Raw genomic sequence first — 16215 nt, 5'->3', positions numbered from 1 at the left:
ATTTTCTAATCTTTATGTTTAAACTTTATAAAATCAAAGATAGTAAAACTAAATACTAACAGGATTGTTTTTGTTTTAATCTTCACATAATGAAGAGTTGACAGTCTTCGGAGAAACTGGTTATAGTCATACAAATTACAATATATAATTCTGTTCATTTTAATGAAGTTTCTGGATGTGAGATACTATTACTGAGTTGTCATAAAGTTATAACCACACCATCACTTGCTAATTCAAACTTGCTACCTATAAGAATCTCCAAATCTTTTAAAATTCTTAATATTATACCTTTTGCATCCACTAGATGGAGTAAAAGTTCTACGTAGAAATGTTAAAATTGTAGCTTGATTTTTTTTTTAAATGTCAATCATCTTTGCCTGAAAATCTGGATTACTTATTTATTAGACCTTTGAAACAACTATCCTTCCCTATATGTCACAAAGATGGTTACTTATCATTTAAGACAAGAAATGCACTCACATACACACAGAAAAATACATTTTGTAATGTCCCTTCCTTGTTGGAATAGGAGAAGCAAAATTAGTAACAAGAAAGTCATGATTTCTTTTTATTATGTCTTGGTTGTGGGCAGGATGAGTTTGATTGAACTGAAAAGAATTCTCCTGTCAAAAGGACAACTTGATCTTTATTCATCTTGCCTTTTGTTTGTTTTTTGTCTTTCAAATCTAGAAATCTTTTTGTTCTTTAAGACTTTGCTGCTGACTCTTAATGAAATATTAAATTGAAATTTATACTAATATATACAAGCATCTTAATAAAGTGTACCCTTTCTTTGCCACTCTAGAATACTATAAGAAATTGTTTCCAAATAAAAAATATTTTAAATATTATCAGCATTTTTACATACCCATTTTCTTAAAGATGCGTGATTGCAATAAAATAAAGGCCATATTCAAAGTTGATCCCTTGAGTCCAAGGTTGATACTCTTTTGATCTTCTAATCCTTATCAATGTAAAACTTCTTGGATAAACTTTTATTTAATTAAATAAACTTTAATTATATACTTTTATTTAATTAAACTTTTATTTAATTAAAGTATAAACTTATTTCATCCAAACTAATGAATATTTTAATAATACTTACAGATAGGGAAGTTGCTATTGAGGTATGTAAACTAAATAAAAGCAAAAAGTGTGATTGCCTTCATTTTTTAATGGAATTCAGAATATCCCATATATGTTGCTCTAGCTGATCTTTGGGCCAAGTTTTTTTAAGGGAAAATGAATTCATTTATCTAATTTTGGTACTGCCATTTCCCCCTATATCCTAGATACTTAAAAAGTAAAATTTTATAACATTTGTTTCTATATTGATAATAGAGCATTTTATAGGGATTTTCTTTTTCAATTAAATGTTTCCTAAACTGTTTTAAGTTATTCTATCCTTTCGTTGATTTTTTTTTTTTTTTGGTGTTTTGAGACAGTGTCACTATTATCCCAGGATGGACTAGAATTTTCCATGTAGTCCAGGCTGGTCTCAACTGAGATACTCATTCCTACTGTATCATTTTTGTTTATGTTCATTTGCTCTTCTCTCTGTCATCATTGGCCTAAGTTCAATTATTCTATATCAATGATTTGTAATAGAAATATAATGCCTGTTGTCATTGTAATCTTAGATTTTTTTCTTTTTTTATTATTATAAGGTGATGTACAAAGGGGGTGGGTTATGGTTACATGAGGTAATGAGTACATTTCTTTAGACAGTGTCACCCCTTTCTTTTGCTCTCCCAGTTTCTACTTCCTGTCTCCACTTACAAGTTATTAGTTCCTTTTCAACATAGTGTCTAGTGAATACTGCTGCTGCATTTGTTCACCCGTTATCCTTCCATTTTTGTGAATCTTAGATTGTTTTTTTTTAGTAACCACACTAAAAAGGTGAAGAGCTAAAAGGAAAAATTTATTTTACTAGTGTAACCCCTAAAATGTATCTAAAATGTTACTATTTCAACATTAAATCAGCTTAGATCATATATTTTTATAATTTCGTTTTCATATATAAAATCCTATCGATTTGACATATTATATAATTATATCACATCTCAATTCATGATAAACACATTCAAGGTGCTTACTTGTCAAATTAAGCAAATTTTGAACAATGCAGCTCTTAATTATAAGGCTCCAATTCTTGCTGGTCCTGTCTCACACCTGTAATCTGGCTACTAGGAGTCTGAGATCTAAGTTTGGAGCCAACCTGACAAATCCAAGAGACTTATCTCCTATTAAAAAAACAAAAATCTAGACGTAAAGATGTGGCCCAAGAGGTAGAGTGCTAGCTATGAACAAAAAAGCCCAGGGAGAGTGTAAGGCCCCAAGTTCGAGCCCCAGTACTGGGAATAAACTGGCCCCAATTCTTTACTAGCTTAGAAAATGAATAAATTGCTTATGACTTAAAAGTGATACACAATGACTGGTAGAAAATGTTTGTATATTGCCAGCAGAGTGTGCATAGCATGGGTTTCTAGCTCTGATTGTAAGGATTTCTGCTTTAATAACAATGAACAAGCTTCTCAAATGCTGACATTTATAAAGTACCTTAGACTCTGAACTAAAATAGGTTGGATTGTTCAATTCAATCTAAACTCTTCAAACCTTAGTGGCACAAAATAATATTTCTTCATAGACTTTCAGATTCTTGTCCAATTTGCATGGTCAAGGGAGAGCTCTGCTTGTAAAAATCACTCCAATTCAGGATGATAAAATCCTATAATTGGACATTCCCTGTGGCAAGGGAAAATAATTGTGGTTCTACTGTTTTTATAAGGTTTTTCTTATGTAGGAATATTTCAAAGAAAAAAGTAAAATCAAGGACCTAGGGGATGACTCAGTGGTAAAAGGCCTACCTAGAATATGTGAGGGCCTTGACTCAATCCTCTGGATCAGAGAAAACCACATAAGGAATTCTGTAATAAAACCCAATACACATCATCCAGCTTCCTTGGCATTATATTATCTTACAACATAAATACTTCATGTATCTGTAAAAAAAAAGTTTTTACTTTTTATGCCCAGCAAAAATAATAAGTCTTTGGTAATATCTAATACCAGTTCCATATTCTTGTATCTTAATTATTACAGAGACACATCTTTACAGTTGGTTTGCTCAAATGCTTATTTGTGTACATTGTATGGGTTGACAACTCTTTAGTCTATCATTTTACAATGTTCCTTTCATTGCCCTTTATTGCAACTTTTTATTCAGAGAAATTAAATCATTATTCTGTAGAATTTTTTATGATTTATTTGACTGATTATATCCTTTGGTACCACTTAATATGCTTCTCAGTTCCGTTAGAATTGATTCAATTCTTTGTCAAAACTGCTTAACAGCAGCATTATATAGTTTCTCTTTTATAAATTCAGAATGTATATCATTTCTGTAATAGTGTTATTGATGAACTTGATCAAGAATGATCATTTCAGAATTTCCCACAAGTTTTTTCTAAAGATTTTAGTATTAGTGTTTCCTCTAATTTATATTAAAAACTGGTGGCAAATGGTGACTTTCTAATACTGCCATTCCTTCATCTTTTGTAGCTAACATGCTTATTCTCTTATCAACTACTTAGGACAAATGCTTGATTCTCTTCCTTTATTTGACAACTTCCAGAATGAGTTCATGCCCTAGCCATCTGCAAAGGTAATCAGTGAGATTAGTTAATTTTTTGAGTTATTTAATAAACTAATGGAATTTTATTAAAGATGTTATCAAACAGTTATAATTATTTTGACATGCAAATTATATCATCTTCGGCCTGTTATACTGGCCTACGTATTCCCATTAATCTTTGATATCTTCCTTGCTTTCAGGAATTAAAAATCGCCTGGCTCATTGTGTCCATTTTTTTCCCAGTCATAGTCTTAGCCATTTCTCCAAAAGCAGTGGTTCCTAAGAGTGATAAATCGTACTTAAAGTCCATAGTTTAGAATCAGGAACTATTGCTACTAGAATACTCTGTAGCACACCATAGTGTTTTTCATCCTCCTAAGTTAAAAGATTTTATTTTGTTATAGTCGTGGTCATATGAAATTGTAAAGTTAAATTGGTAATAATTTTAAACACGATCTAAAAGCATCAGTTTAGGACTGGTGTCTCTTGCTTTATTCTAGCAGGTATGTTTTGATCCCATTATACTTGAGTCTTATTTGACAGGATGGGTTTAATAAGCCAAAGAAACATGACTATGTATAGCAGAAATCATTTGAATTTAAATTTTAAAATAACTTAAAACCTACACAGCCCCATCATTCTGAATGTTACTGTCTCTTTAGCCATTCAAGAGAACAGTTTTAAAAAAAGAGAGAGCAGTGTTACTATAAATGCACATTTATATAATTTTGGCTAGAAGACCATCTTAATCTGTAGGTGTTTATACTGACAATACAGGTAGCACATATAGTATGTGTAATTTGTAGTGCTTTCCAAGCTTCTGCAATTTTCTTAATGAGTTCTATAGTTATCTATGTTATAGAAACTGATTGTTTAATAGTTGCCTATAATTGATTTCACAGAAATACAATTTCAGTTTCTAGGAACTTCTTCAAAATCGTTTTATTTATGTATAATCCCCATTAAATCAGATGATGACCTGAAGCTGGCTTTGAAGCATTCAAGAACAGTAGGAACAAATTTAGACCATTTTTTAAATTAGGAACTTAGTATCCAAAATTTCCAGGTCTCAGAAAAATTAGTGTTACCTAAGTATAAAACATCATACTTTTTTTTTTGGCTTTATCATTTTTCATGGATGCTATCCTAGTTTCCAAACTACTTAACCTCTTAAGAGGAAGGTTTTCTCTGGAAGGTCACACTTGTTTGTTTGATTGTTTGTTATATAGCATTCTTAAGTAAGAGACACTTTCAAATGGTTGAAGGCATATTTCTTTGCCAAAGGGTAAAGGAGGAGCTAGAGACTTGTGGTGAAGCCAGGGGGTACTTTCCTTTCGTTCTTCCATTATTAAGAAATGTGAGCTGGGCACTGGTGGCTCACGCCTGTAATCCTAGCTTCCTAGGAGTCTGAGGTCTGAGGATTGTGGTTCAATGCCAGCCCAGGCAAGAAAGTATGTGAGACTTTATCTCCAATTAATTACCAAAAAAACAGAAGTGATGCTGTGGCTCAAAGTGATAGAATGCTAGTCTTGAGCAAGAAATCTCAAGCATAGCACCCAGACCCTGAGTGCAAGCCCCATGACTGACAAAAAAAAAAAGAAATGTGTTCCTTCTTTTGTATGTTTTTCCCTCTTCTACTGTATTTCTCTCTTAGTGATGAATGTAGTATAAGTTAAAGGATTTTCTTGGTGTAAGATAGTATGAAAACTTTGGTTGTTGACATCATTCCAGAGTCTATTGAATCATGTAGCTGTTCAGTGAGTGCTATAACAGTATTTTGAGTAAAAGGAGTTGTGAATTCTTGCCAAAATAAATTTTTCTTCACTTTTTTCACATCTGAATATTAAATTTTAGGTTTACATAAGTATGTGTCTTTTGCTATCCAAAAGATTTTTTTTTAACAGTTGTCTGTGGCTCTTCTGATCTACTTTAACTTGTGAAAGAACAAGCCCTGCTGAATGAGTCACAATATTTTCAGCACTAGTAATGGGATTTATTTAGTTGATTTGAGGCATCACTGACCAGTCTTTTAAGTCAAGAAAAGGTACCTATCAGTAGAAACACATTAGACTCTACCATGTTAAAACTAATTACATTTTTATTTGTGCATAAACATTCAATTGCTTTTATATGATTGAGTACACTGCAGAATATTCTAATTTCCCAGTTTTCAAGATTGAAATTGCTTTTCCTTATTTGCTATTAGGCAAACAATGAAAATGTTCCTGCAGCTATTGTTATTTCTCAGAACTCTTCTTTATTCTTTTATCATTTTGTACTTTTAAGTGTTCCATCAACACTTTAGTATTAGTAGGCTTTTCTATTTTTGAAGCAGCAATTTTGATAACAAATTACTTTTATTTAAATGAGCTGTGTCATCACCATAGAAATAGTACTTCACTAGGAATTCCAGTTAATAAAGCTTAACTGTGAAAGGATATTTGACTCCAGTAACTTTTTTAATTTCTTAGATGATTTTTTGAAAGCTAGTTGTCTTCTCTGATGTACTTTTTATATTGTTTAATGTACTTTTTCCATTGTGCTATTTTTATTACCTTTATCCTGTATGGATGATTTGTTATACAAAATGGGAATTCAATGTGGGGGTGAGAAAAGTGAGAGGATTGAAAAGGTTTCAGTTACAGAGTGAGGAGGCATTAGGAAAGACAATCATTAACAGGTTGAAATATAGCACATTCTGTTTTTGCAGCCCTTTCTATCTTTAATCTGCCAGTTTATATCTATGTTTCAAGGGATTTTCTTTTGTGATTTTTGTGTTAGAAATGGCAAGTTTTATTGTACAGTATATTAACAGTTAAAATAGGTAACTTGAAGGTAGGGATGGAAGGGGAAGGGGGAATAATGGGGAAGACCAATGGAAAAGGTGACATTGGTCAAGATGTATTGTAGTCACAACCTGACTTAGGAATTGTAACCTTTTTGTACACTACTTAACAATAAAATTTCTTTAAAATGTCCATCCATTTATTGAAAATAAATAATAAAATGCATGTCACAGAAAAAGAAATGGCAAAGTCAGTATAATTACATTGCTTTATTTACAGGAAATTAACTTGTACTTAGTACACTTGCTAAGATATAGACTAATCATTAAAGTGTAGATAAACACATTAGAACTAAAATGATTCTGGCAGTTATGCTTGGTAATTTCTCTATATAATTTCTTTCTTACTCATCATTCTTTTACTTGTGTTGCAATTGCCACTTTTTATCTTCTTACTAATGTTGAGTAGAGCTGGCCCATAAAATGCTACTTTTACCTGAGGGAAGTCACAGATCTAATGCAAAAAGAAAAATCGAGGATAGAAAAGATACTTTTCATTTTTGTCTATTGTTTTGGGGTTTTTGTTAAGGGAAAGATCAAGGTTAATATGATTAAAATTAATCATAACAGAAGTTTAGCACATACTAGTCTGGTTGGCTCTTAGAATTTATATGAAAGAGAATATTATTGTAGCTTCCAATTTAGTTTTGTTTTTGGTTTTTTTTTGTTTGTTTTTTTTTTTTTGTCCGGTCTTGGGGCCTGAACTCTGGGCCTGGGCGCTGTCCCTCAGCTCTTCAGCCCAAGGCTAACGCTGTACCACTTGAGTCACAGCGCCACTTCCGGCTTTTTTCTTTTTGCTTATGTGGTGCTGAGGAATTGAACCCAGGGCCTCAGGCATGCAAGGCAAGCGCTTTACCACTGAGCCACCTTCCCAGCCCTAATTTAGTTTTTTTAAAAAATATAATCCATCAATCAAGTACCACATCAGAATATGTGTTACTGGAAACAACCAGGCATCAACAGTTTTCTGGTCAAATAAATTAGTACAGACAAACATGGATGATAAGCATGAGGACAATGGACATATGTAAATATAGAAGAGCTCTCATTATTGAATGACAAAAGAAAGTTCAAAGTATGTAATCTTATTTTGACAATGCTTGATAAGAAATGTACTCACTATCTTGCCCATGTAATTGTAACCCCTCTGTACAGTATTTTCACAATAAAAAATATTTATATGCAAATGTAAATATATAAAATTATAAATACTTTTCTAAAGAATATATAAGAATCTGACATTTTAATTATATCTGTGCCTATTAAAATTCATAAACAAAAGAACATAGAACAAGTTATTAGAAGGATGCCTTTTAAACTTTAAATCTGCATTTTGTCCTTGGAAATATTAGAAATGGCATCAAGAATCTAGATTTTTTTTCTTTGTTGCAGAAACTGGTATAGCTCTTAACTCAGGTAACAGTTTTTTTTAATGGATTAAATTTTTCCTAGGATTTCCATTTAAACAGAGTAAATTTAGAAGAATCTTCGGGAGTAGAAAACTCTCCAGCTGGCGCTAGACCAAAGAGAAAAAGTAAGAAGTCTTACGACTTAACTCCAGTTGATAAATTTTGGCAGAAACATAAAGGAAGGTAAGAGAAATATCTGTATGTAAAAGATTTACCCCTGAAAGAAAAATGCAAATGTTGTCTAACCTAATAAGTTTAAGAATAAAAAAGGGGGGGGCTGGGATGTAGCTCAGTGGCAAAGCGCTTGCCTAGCAAGCGCAACATCCTGGGTTCGATCCCCAGTACCAAAAAAAAAAAGAAAAAGACAAAAAAAAAAGAATAAAAAAGGATCATGGTAGTTTTCACCAATGGTACCAATAATTAGTCCATCGGTATGTGTCTTAATTGCTCCATTTCTTCCAAATTCCTGTTTCATTTGTTGTTAATTTGTAGAGGAATACTTGTCTTCAATAAGGTCATCCCATAATTTTGTAGACTATACAGATTGTATGTATATGTGCCACTCCTGGAGCTTGAACTCAAGGCCTGGACACTGTCCCTGTTCCGTTTTGCTCAAGGATAGCACCAAACCACTTGAGCCACACCTCCACTTCTGGCTCTTTTGTGGTTAATAGGAAATAAGAGAGTCACAGATTTTCCTTGTTTTGACTGGCTAGAAGCCATAATCCTCAAATTTTAGCCTCCTAAATAAATAGCTAGGATTATAGGCGTGAACCACTGGTGCCTGGCTGGTGTAGTTTTTCTGTATTTTGTTTTTGCCTTCACTGACTCTGGTTTTATAAACTATCTCTGCCTTTCATTTAGCTTTTATTATAGGGAAATCCTGAGGTGAAATTTTTGCTTTTTATTCTGTGTTTACTTTCATACAAATCCTGTTATACCTGTGAATGGAGAAACTAAGCCTGAGATCTAGAGAACTTTTCAAAGTACATAAGAAATAATGGGTGAAGCCGGGCACCGGGCACCGGTGGCTCACACCTGTAATCCTAGCTACTCAGGAGGCTGAGATCTGAGGATCGTGGTTCAAAGCCAGCCTGGGCAGGAAAGTCGTTGAGATTCTTATCTCCAGTAAACCACTAGAAAACTGGAAGTGGCATTGTGGCTCAAGTAGTGGAGCACTAGCCTTGAGCTGAAGAGCTGAGGGATAGCACCTAAGCCTAGAGTTCAAGCTCCATGACCGACCCAAAAAATAAATAAATAATAGGTAAAAACCTTAATTTGGAATGTAGTTTATTGTAGGCAAATGTGTATCGCCATGTCTTGTGTGTAGCCATGTCTCTTTAAAGTTTAGGATAGTTCATGGGTTTATTTACATATAAAACTTATTTAGTGGCCATCATGGCTAAAGTCATTCTAAACCAAAAATTCATTTCTCCCAGAAACAAGTGTGTGTTTTTCATCAACAAAGGAATGTTATTGATAAAGTTAGTGAAGTGTATTCTTGCTATATTCATTCTTTTTATTTCATTTTACATTTATATTTAAAAAGGATGGACAGTTCACCATGTTAGGGTGTTTTATATATCTATTTTTATACTTAAAAGCTTTTTTAAAACTAGAAAATCATACTGCTGTAACAAAAATTTGACTTCCTTTTCAGAGAAAAATTTCATTTTCTTGGTCTCTGTTTCTTACTATTGCAGTTTTAAGTACAATTACAGTGTATCTTAAGTAATACCTTTGCTTTAGAGTTCTATAGTCTTCATTTCCCTCCAAAATGAGGAGGTAGAAGAAATTATACTTCATTAGAGAGACTTTTTCTGTGTGCCAGTTCTGTGACTTGAACCCTAGGGCTTGGGTACTGTCTTTAGGACTTTCTTTCCCAAGGCTAGTGCTCTACCATTTGAGCCACTTTTGGCTTTTTGGTAGTTAGAGATCAGGCTCACAGATTTTTCTGCCCAGGGTGCCTTTAAATCATAATACTCAGCCTCCTGAATACCTGGGATTACAGGAGTGAGCCATTGGTACCTGGTTTAAGAAAGACATTATTAATAGAGGATATTATTTTGGCATTAAGCCCACAAAAATGCTATTTTTGCCAGAGAGAATATTAAAGTGCTGAGTTGGAAGTGGTGCTGTGGCTTAAGTGGTAGAGTGCTAGCAAAAGGAGTCAGGAACAAGCCCCAGTCCCAGAGTCCAAGTCCCAGGACCAGCAAAAAAAAATTGTTAATGTAATTGAATGGACCTTTCTACTCTATGTGTTACTTTGGATAGTAATTAACATTTGTTATACCATGACTTCTGTTCCCTTTAATTTTCACTTACTAAATAGTTTTTGTTCTATGTATAATTAAATGGAATTATGTGATCTCTTTAATGAAAAGTAAAATTTTAGTTTGTTCAGATTTATAAAAATTATAGTATTTATTTTAAAGCTACAGTGTTTATGCAGAATGGATTTTGTTCATGTTATTGATAAGATGTATCCAAATCTAAATAAGCACATTTAAAATAAAAATTCCATGTATATACTTCAAAATACACACAAAAATCAATCTTTTAATATTATACTCATGGTTCCTCTTGTGAAATATTGTTTTAGTCCATTCCCAGAAGTTGCAGAATCAGTTCAGCAAGAACTAGAATCTTACAGAGCACAAGAAGATGAGGTCAAACGACTTAAAAGTATTATGGTAAGGTTCTGTTGGCTTTGTAAGTATTATAAGGAAGAAGTAGGACATCTTGAAGGACAAGTTTGCTTTTCTTTTATCTCAAAAGTTCAAGGTCATTCATTATTGTTTTACTAACCTAATTTTTCTCAACTTAAGTTGGCTTTTTCAAAAACCTAGTCAAAAGGTTAAAATATATCTTTATATATTTTATATAATATATAATATACAAATATATATATATTTAATGTTGTACAAAAACAGGTGACTTTATTTTAGAAATATTATTTTCCAGTACTGATCATTCTACCACTATGATTTAACTTTAGAATTCAGCTGTGCATTGCAAGTCTCTAGCTCATCTTAAATGCCAGCTGACTACAGAAATACAAACACACACACACACACACACACACGTGGGGTCGCACAGGTGTGTGTGTATGCTTGCCCCTTAGAGAAGAATAATTTTTGTGGGGTTTTTTTTGGTGGGTCATGGTACTTGAACTTTGGACCTGGGCACTGTCCCTGAGCTCTTCAGCTCAAAGTAAGTGCATTGCCACTTGAGCCACAGTGCTACTTCCAGTTTTCTGGTGGTTAATTGGAGATAAGAGTCTCACAGACATTCCTGCCCTGAATGCCTTTGAACAATGATCCTCAGGTCTCAGCCTGCTGAGTAGCTGAGATTACTGTCCAGAGCCTTCTGCACCCTAGGAGAATAGTTTTTCTACTGAATTAAGTCTTATCAGTAATCTTTTTTTTGTTGTTGTTTTTTTTGGGGGGTCGTGGGGCTTGAACTCTGGGCCTGGGTGCTGTCCCTCAGCTCTTCAGCTCAAGGCGGCGCTCTACCACTTGAGCTACAGCGCCACTTCCGGTTTTCTGGTAGTTTATTGGAGATAGGAGTCTCATGGTCTCTCCTGCCCAGGCTGGCTTTGAACCAGGATCCTCATATCTCAGCCTCCTGAGTAGCTAGGATTACAGGCGTGAGCCACCTGCGCCTGGCTTCTTATCAGTAATCTTATCAGTAACCTTACCTTTGTTTTTGTGTGGGGGCTTGAAAAATTTGAGTAGTTGATAAAGCCTTATTTTTTCTCTTCCTTTAGGGACTAGAAGGGGAAGATGAAGGAGCCATAAGTATGCTTTCAGATAATACTGCTAAGCTAACATCAGCTGTTAGGTAAGTACACAGTATATTCTCTTTGAAGTCTTAGTGTTGATAAGATAGATTTTGGAGGTGCGGGTAGTTCATGCCTGTAATCCTAGCTACTCAGAAGGCTGAGATCTGAGGATTGTGGTTCAAAGTTAGCCCAGAGAAAAAAAACCTAGAGTGTCTTATCTTCAGTTCACCACCAGAAAGCCAAAGTAACTAGTCTTAAGCAGATAAGCTCCAGGACAGCAGCCCAAGCCTCAGAACTGCACCAAGCGGGAAGGGGGAGTGGGGGAATTAGTATTTTTAATAGTAATAAATAAATGTAATAACAAAATCAGTTTGAACTTGAAGAAATAAATTGTCTAATATCTTCTAGGTGATTTCAGTCCCCTTTCAGATACAGCAGAACATTTCAAATTTCTGATGGGATAATTAGGAAAATAATAGGGAAGCAATTATTAATTTTAATATTTTCCAGAAGTTTTTTTTGTCTTATTGAAGAGAAAGCAGTTTTTCAATACTATGAATGTCATCTAAATTTCATGGTCAGTTTTCTGTTTATATTTGAGATGTAGAGCTAACTTTCAATAGCTATAGATAGATAAGCTATATCTACTCAAGCCTGGAAAGTAAATTTAGTTGATAACTTGTCAATTTATCACTGTTTCAGTATTCTGAGTTCCCACAGAGGAAACAGTCATGAGTTTTATTAAAGTCATTATAATAATTTTCTTAGAAAATGTTATGGTTAATTTTCAATTTTTTGGTATTTGTAGTTCTTTGCCAGAACTCCTTGAAAAAAAAAGACTTATTGATCTCCATACAAATGTTGCCACTGCTGTTTTAGAGCATATAAAGGTAAATTTACCTTTTTCCCCCTCACATTTTGACTTGTGTTTATATAGGGTTTTATACTTTCTAAGATGCTTTCGTGTTCTTCCATCTTTCATGTTCTCATTGAGCTTTCATTGTAACATAAAGTATAATTATAGAAAGAAAAGGTATCATGTTCATTTCTTTACAAATGAGAAAAGTATCAGGAAAGATAAGTGATTAACCAAGAAAATTATTTTAATATATACTCTTGGATCCATGATATTTCTTTTATGTTGAACTGTGTCAAAACTGCCTGTACATTTTACTTTATTAAGAAATAGACATGTATTTCATTATCAGTATTCTAGATTTAAAAATCCTTTCAATTGATATAATACATTCACAATTGCTTTTTAAAAGATGAGTATAAGCTAGACATGAGTGGCTCAAGCTGAGATCTGAGGATCGCAGTTCAAAGCTAGCCAAGGCAGAAAAGTCCATGAGACTCTTATCTCCAGTAAATTACTCAGAAAAAAAATGGAAGTGGCACTGTGGCTCAAGTGGTAGAATGTTAGCCTTGAGTCAAAGAAGCTCAGGGACAGAGCCCAGGCCCAGAGTTCAAGCCCCAGGACTGGCCAAAAAAAAAAAAAAAAGTATAATTGCTGCTTGTCTAAATAAATGAACATGCCCATGTAATTGTAACCCCTCTGTACAGTATTTTCACAATAAAAATAAATAAAAGTGAACAATGTCTTGGGTGTATGAAGAAATATTTTATAGTTTAAGTATTTAAAAAGCCATAGAGCAGTAAATGGGAGCTAATACACATAGGTAATGGTCATGGGTAGCAGCATGAAATTTAAACCTGCATAATTTCTGTCAAGCTGACAACATAAGTTTTTTGTCTTTTTTCCCATATTGATGCTAATACTTGATATTTCTCATGTACATATAAGAATAGAATTATAATTGTAATCTGTATCTGCTAATATGTTCACTTCCCTGTGTTATAACTCTTACCAAATGACAAAAAGCTTTTCCCATCTGTTTAACTGAGACCATGAATCCAATAAGAAAGTAAACATTCATGCCCCAAAAAATCTTGACTCTTACTGGCATATATTAAGATAAAATTATGCAATAAGTACTCTGTGAGATCAAACCCAGAAGTTTTTGAGTACTTGCTCTTTGCCTAGGTACTATGTACAAATAGACAACTAAAGTGAATTTCTAGTTAGGCACCAGTGGCTAATGTCTGAAATCTTAATATTGCTACTCTGGAGGCTGAAATCAGTAGAATAATAGTTCAAAGCTAGCCTAGATAGAAAAGCCTATGAGTCTCTGTCTCTAAATTAACCACCAACAAGCCAGCTGGAGGTGTGGTTAACAGGTTAGAGTGTGCCAGCCAAGAAAGCAAGCTAATCAAGTAGATGCCCTAAGTTCAAATCCTAGCATTTACTGCAAATTAATTCTAGAAAGATAGTCTTAGGAAGGCTTAAAAGTCTATTCCATGGATTTCCTTTGATTTATGTGAGAGACAGATTCCCCTTTTCTCTTCATTAAAAGTTTTGTTTTTTTTATTTTACATTCTGACTTTTCACAGTTATAAAATGAGAAAAATGCCAAGCTTAGCTCCTGATACTAAACTGGTTGGGATGACCCAAAACATTTAAGTATTGAAAGTATGGAATATGCAGTGTTACTTTTATAAGTAACTTTATTTAAAAAACAAAAACATTCCTTCTAGCCAAGTGCCAGTGTCTCACACCAGTAATCATAGCTAGTCAGGAGGCTGACACGTATGGATTACGTTGAAGCCAGATGTAAGGATTACATTCAAAGCCAGCCAGAGCAGTAAAATCCTTGAGACTCTTACCTCCAGTTAACACCCATAAAGCCAGAAGTGGAGCTGTGGTTCCAGTGGCCTTGAGCGGAAAATTCACACACACACATACCCCTACCTTCCATAAATGTAATCTTTATTTATAAATTAGAAACTGGAACTTTGGTTTGAGAAAATTTTCTTTAAATTAATAGTCATGTTTATAGAGTGACTATTGTGCTCCTGTCCTGAAGATGTTATAGTTTGCAAAACAAATTCTCTGTTCTCTTGGAGCTTATATAATAATGACAGTAAAAGAAGGCAGAATATCAAGCATTTAAGTGCTAGGAATAACAAAAGTAAATTGAGGCTGTAGAGGTGACTGAAAGGCTTGTGCTTAAGTGATGAAGCACATCAGCTTCTAGGTGGTCATATTTGACTTGAGTCCTAAATCACAAGAAGCAGGCAGTTGGGAAGCTGGTAGCTAAGGATTCCAATTTAAAGCCAACTCAGGCAGACCAATCTATGAGACTCTTAATCTCCAATTAACCAGCAAAAAGCCAGAATGGAGGTGTGGCTCAAGTGATACTCCAGCCTAAGCAGAAAAGGCCAAAAGTCCCCTGAATTTAAACCTCAGAACCAGAAAAAAAAAAAAAGCAGTTGGTGAAAATAGTACTTAATAAAGTACAATTTCTTTTTAAAGTTTTTATGGTAATTATCATTTACACCAGTGATTTTAGGTCAGTGTTTCAGGTTAAGCTAAGCTATCTGTCCAAGATAGATCATGTCCCAAGACGCACATGCTTGAAATAAGCATTCTGCTTGAAGACCTCCTGGTCTAATGAAAATGTTTCAGCTTAGGCTGTAGTGCATCCTATACCCAAAAATTATTCAAGATGGTGAGTAATTTTATCTAAATGTTAGGCATTTATGAATCAGTGATTTACTATAACTAAAAGAAGACACATTCCTAACAAGATCTGATTTAAAGAAACTTCTATGAAGAACATTTGTTTTGCAGAAGGAAAATAATGCATATAAGAGAATACAATTTTCCTAGTTGGACTGTTCTAGGAGACCCAATACCAAAAATTTTTTATATCACAGAAAAAGTGTATAAATATTTACATATAAATTGTGGTTATACTTAGTAAATCATATATGCAGAAATTACTTTGATACAAAAATTCTGATAGAATTGATATTTTAAGTTTCTCCTCTCTTGCCAGATTGAGCCCATAAACTTCATTATTTTTATTTCTTTCTTGATCTTTTCATTATTAAATTTCCAACTTCATATTTACTTTAAGAACCTTTTTTTTGTTTTGTTTTGTGAGGTCTTTCTTGTTATTGTTTATTTAGTTTTGTTTTGTTTTGCTAGGCTGTGCTGTGCTAGGAATCAAATCCAGAGCCTTGTGCTTGCTAGCTAAGCAAGTACTCTACCACTGAGTTCCATACTTGCCCTTACCATCATTATGTGAACTATCACTATGTGTAGCATAGTGATTTATACTCTCCCTCTGACTATAAATTTTGACCTGAAGTAGTTCTTGTCCATAATACTTTGCTAGTTTCATCTTTTTAATATTTCTTTATAAACATTTATAAATCTAAGTAATTTTTTTTTTTTTACTTTTTTTTGGGTCAGCTCGTGGGGCCTGAACTCTGGCCTGGGTGCTGTCCCTCAGCTCTTCAGCTCAAGGCTAGCACTCTACCACTTGAGCCACAGTGCCACTTCCGGCTTTTTTTCTTTTTGCTTATTTGGTGCTGAGGAATCGAACCCAGGGCCTCAGGCATGCAAAGCAAGCCCTCTACCACTGAGCCACCTTCCCAGCCCCTAAGTAAATTTTTATTAGCAGGAGTATGTCTTATT

The 16215-nt window shown here is 33.8% G+C and overlaps 1 protein-coding gene across 3 annotated transcripts in view; it reads left to right on the top strand.

Moving 5' to 3' along the window:
- Scfd1 (sec1 family domain containing 1) overlaps positions 1-16215 on the top strand; it is a 106497-nt gene that overhangs the window by 33502 nt on the left and 56780 nt on the right. For all 3 annotated transcript variants that reach the window (XR_001175709.1, XM_013033464.1, XM_013033463.1), the window contains 4 exons: positions 7932-8071; positions 10491-10581; positions 11658-11731; positions 12481-12562. Coding sequence is in view for 2 of the 3 variants with exons in the window: in XM_013033464.1 (XP_012888918.1) it covers positions 7932-8071; positions 10491-10581; positions 11658-11731; positions 12481-12562 (387 nt within the window). In the remaining variant the exon portion in view is untranslated. The remainder of the gene's footprint in view (positions 1-7931; positions 8072-10490; positions 10582-11657; positions 11732-12480; positions 12563-16215) is intronic.

Source organism: Dipodomys ordii, unplaced genomic scaffold (genome assembly GCF_000151885.1).
Source record: "Dipodomys ordii isolate 6190 unplaced genomic scaffold, Dord_2.0 Scaffold168, whole genome shotgun sequence".
In the NCBI taxonomy this organism is placed as follows: Eukaryota; Metazoa; Chordata; class Mammalia; order Rodentia; family Heteromyidae; genus Dipodomys; species Dipodomys ordii.
This window is presented reverse-complemented; position numbering and strand designations above follow the sequence as displayed.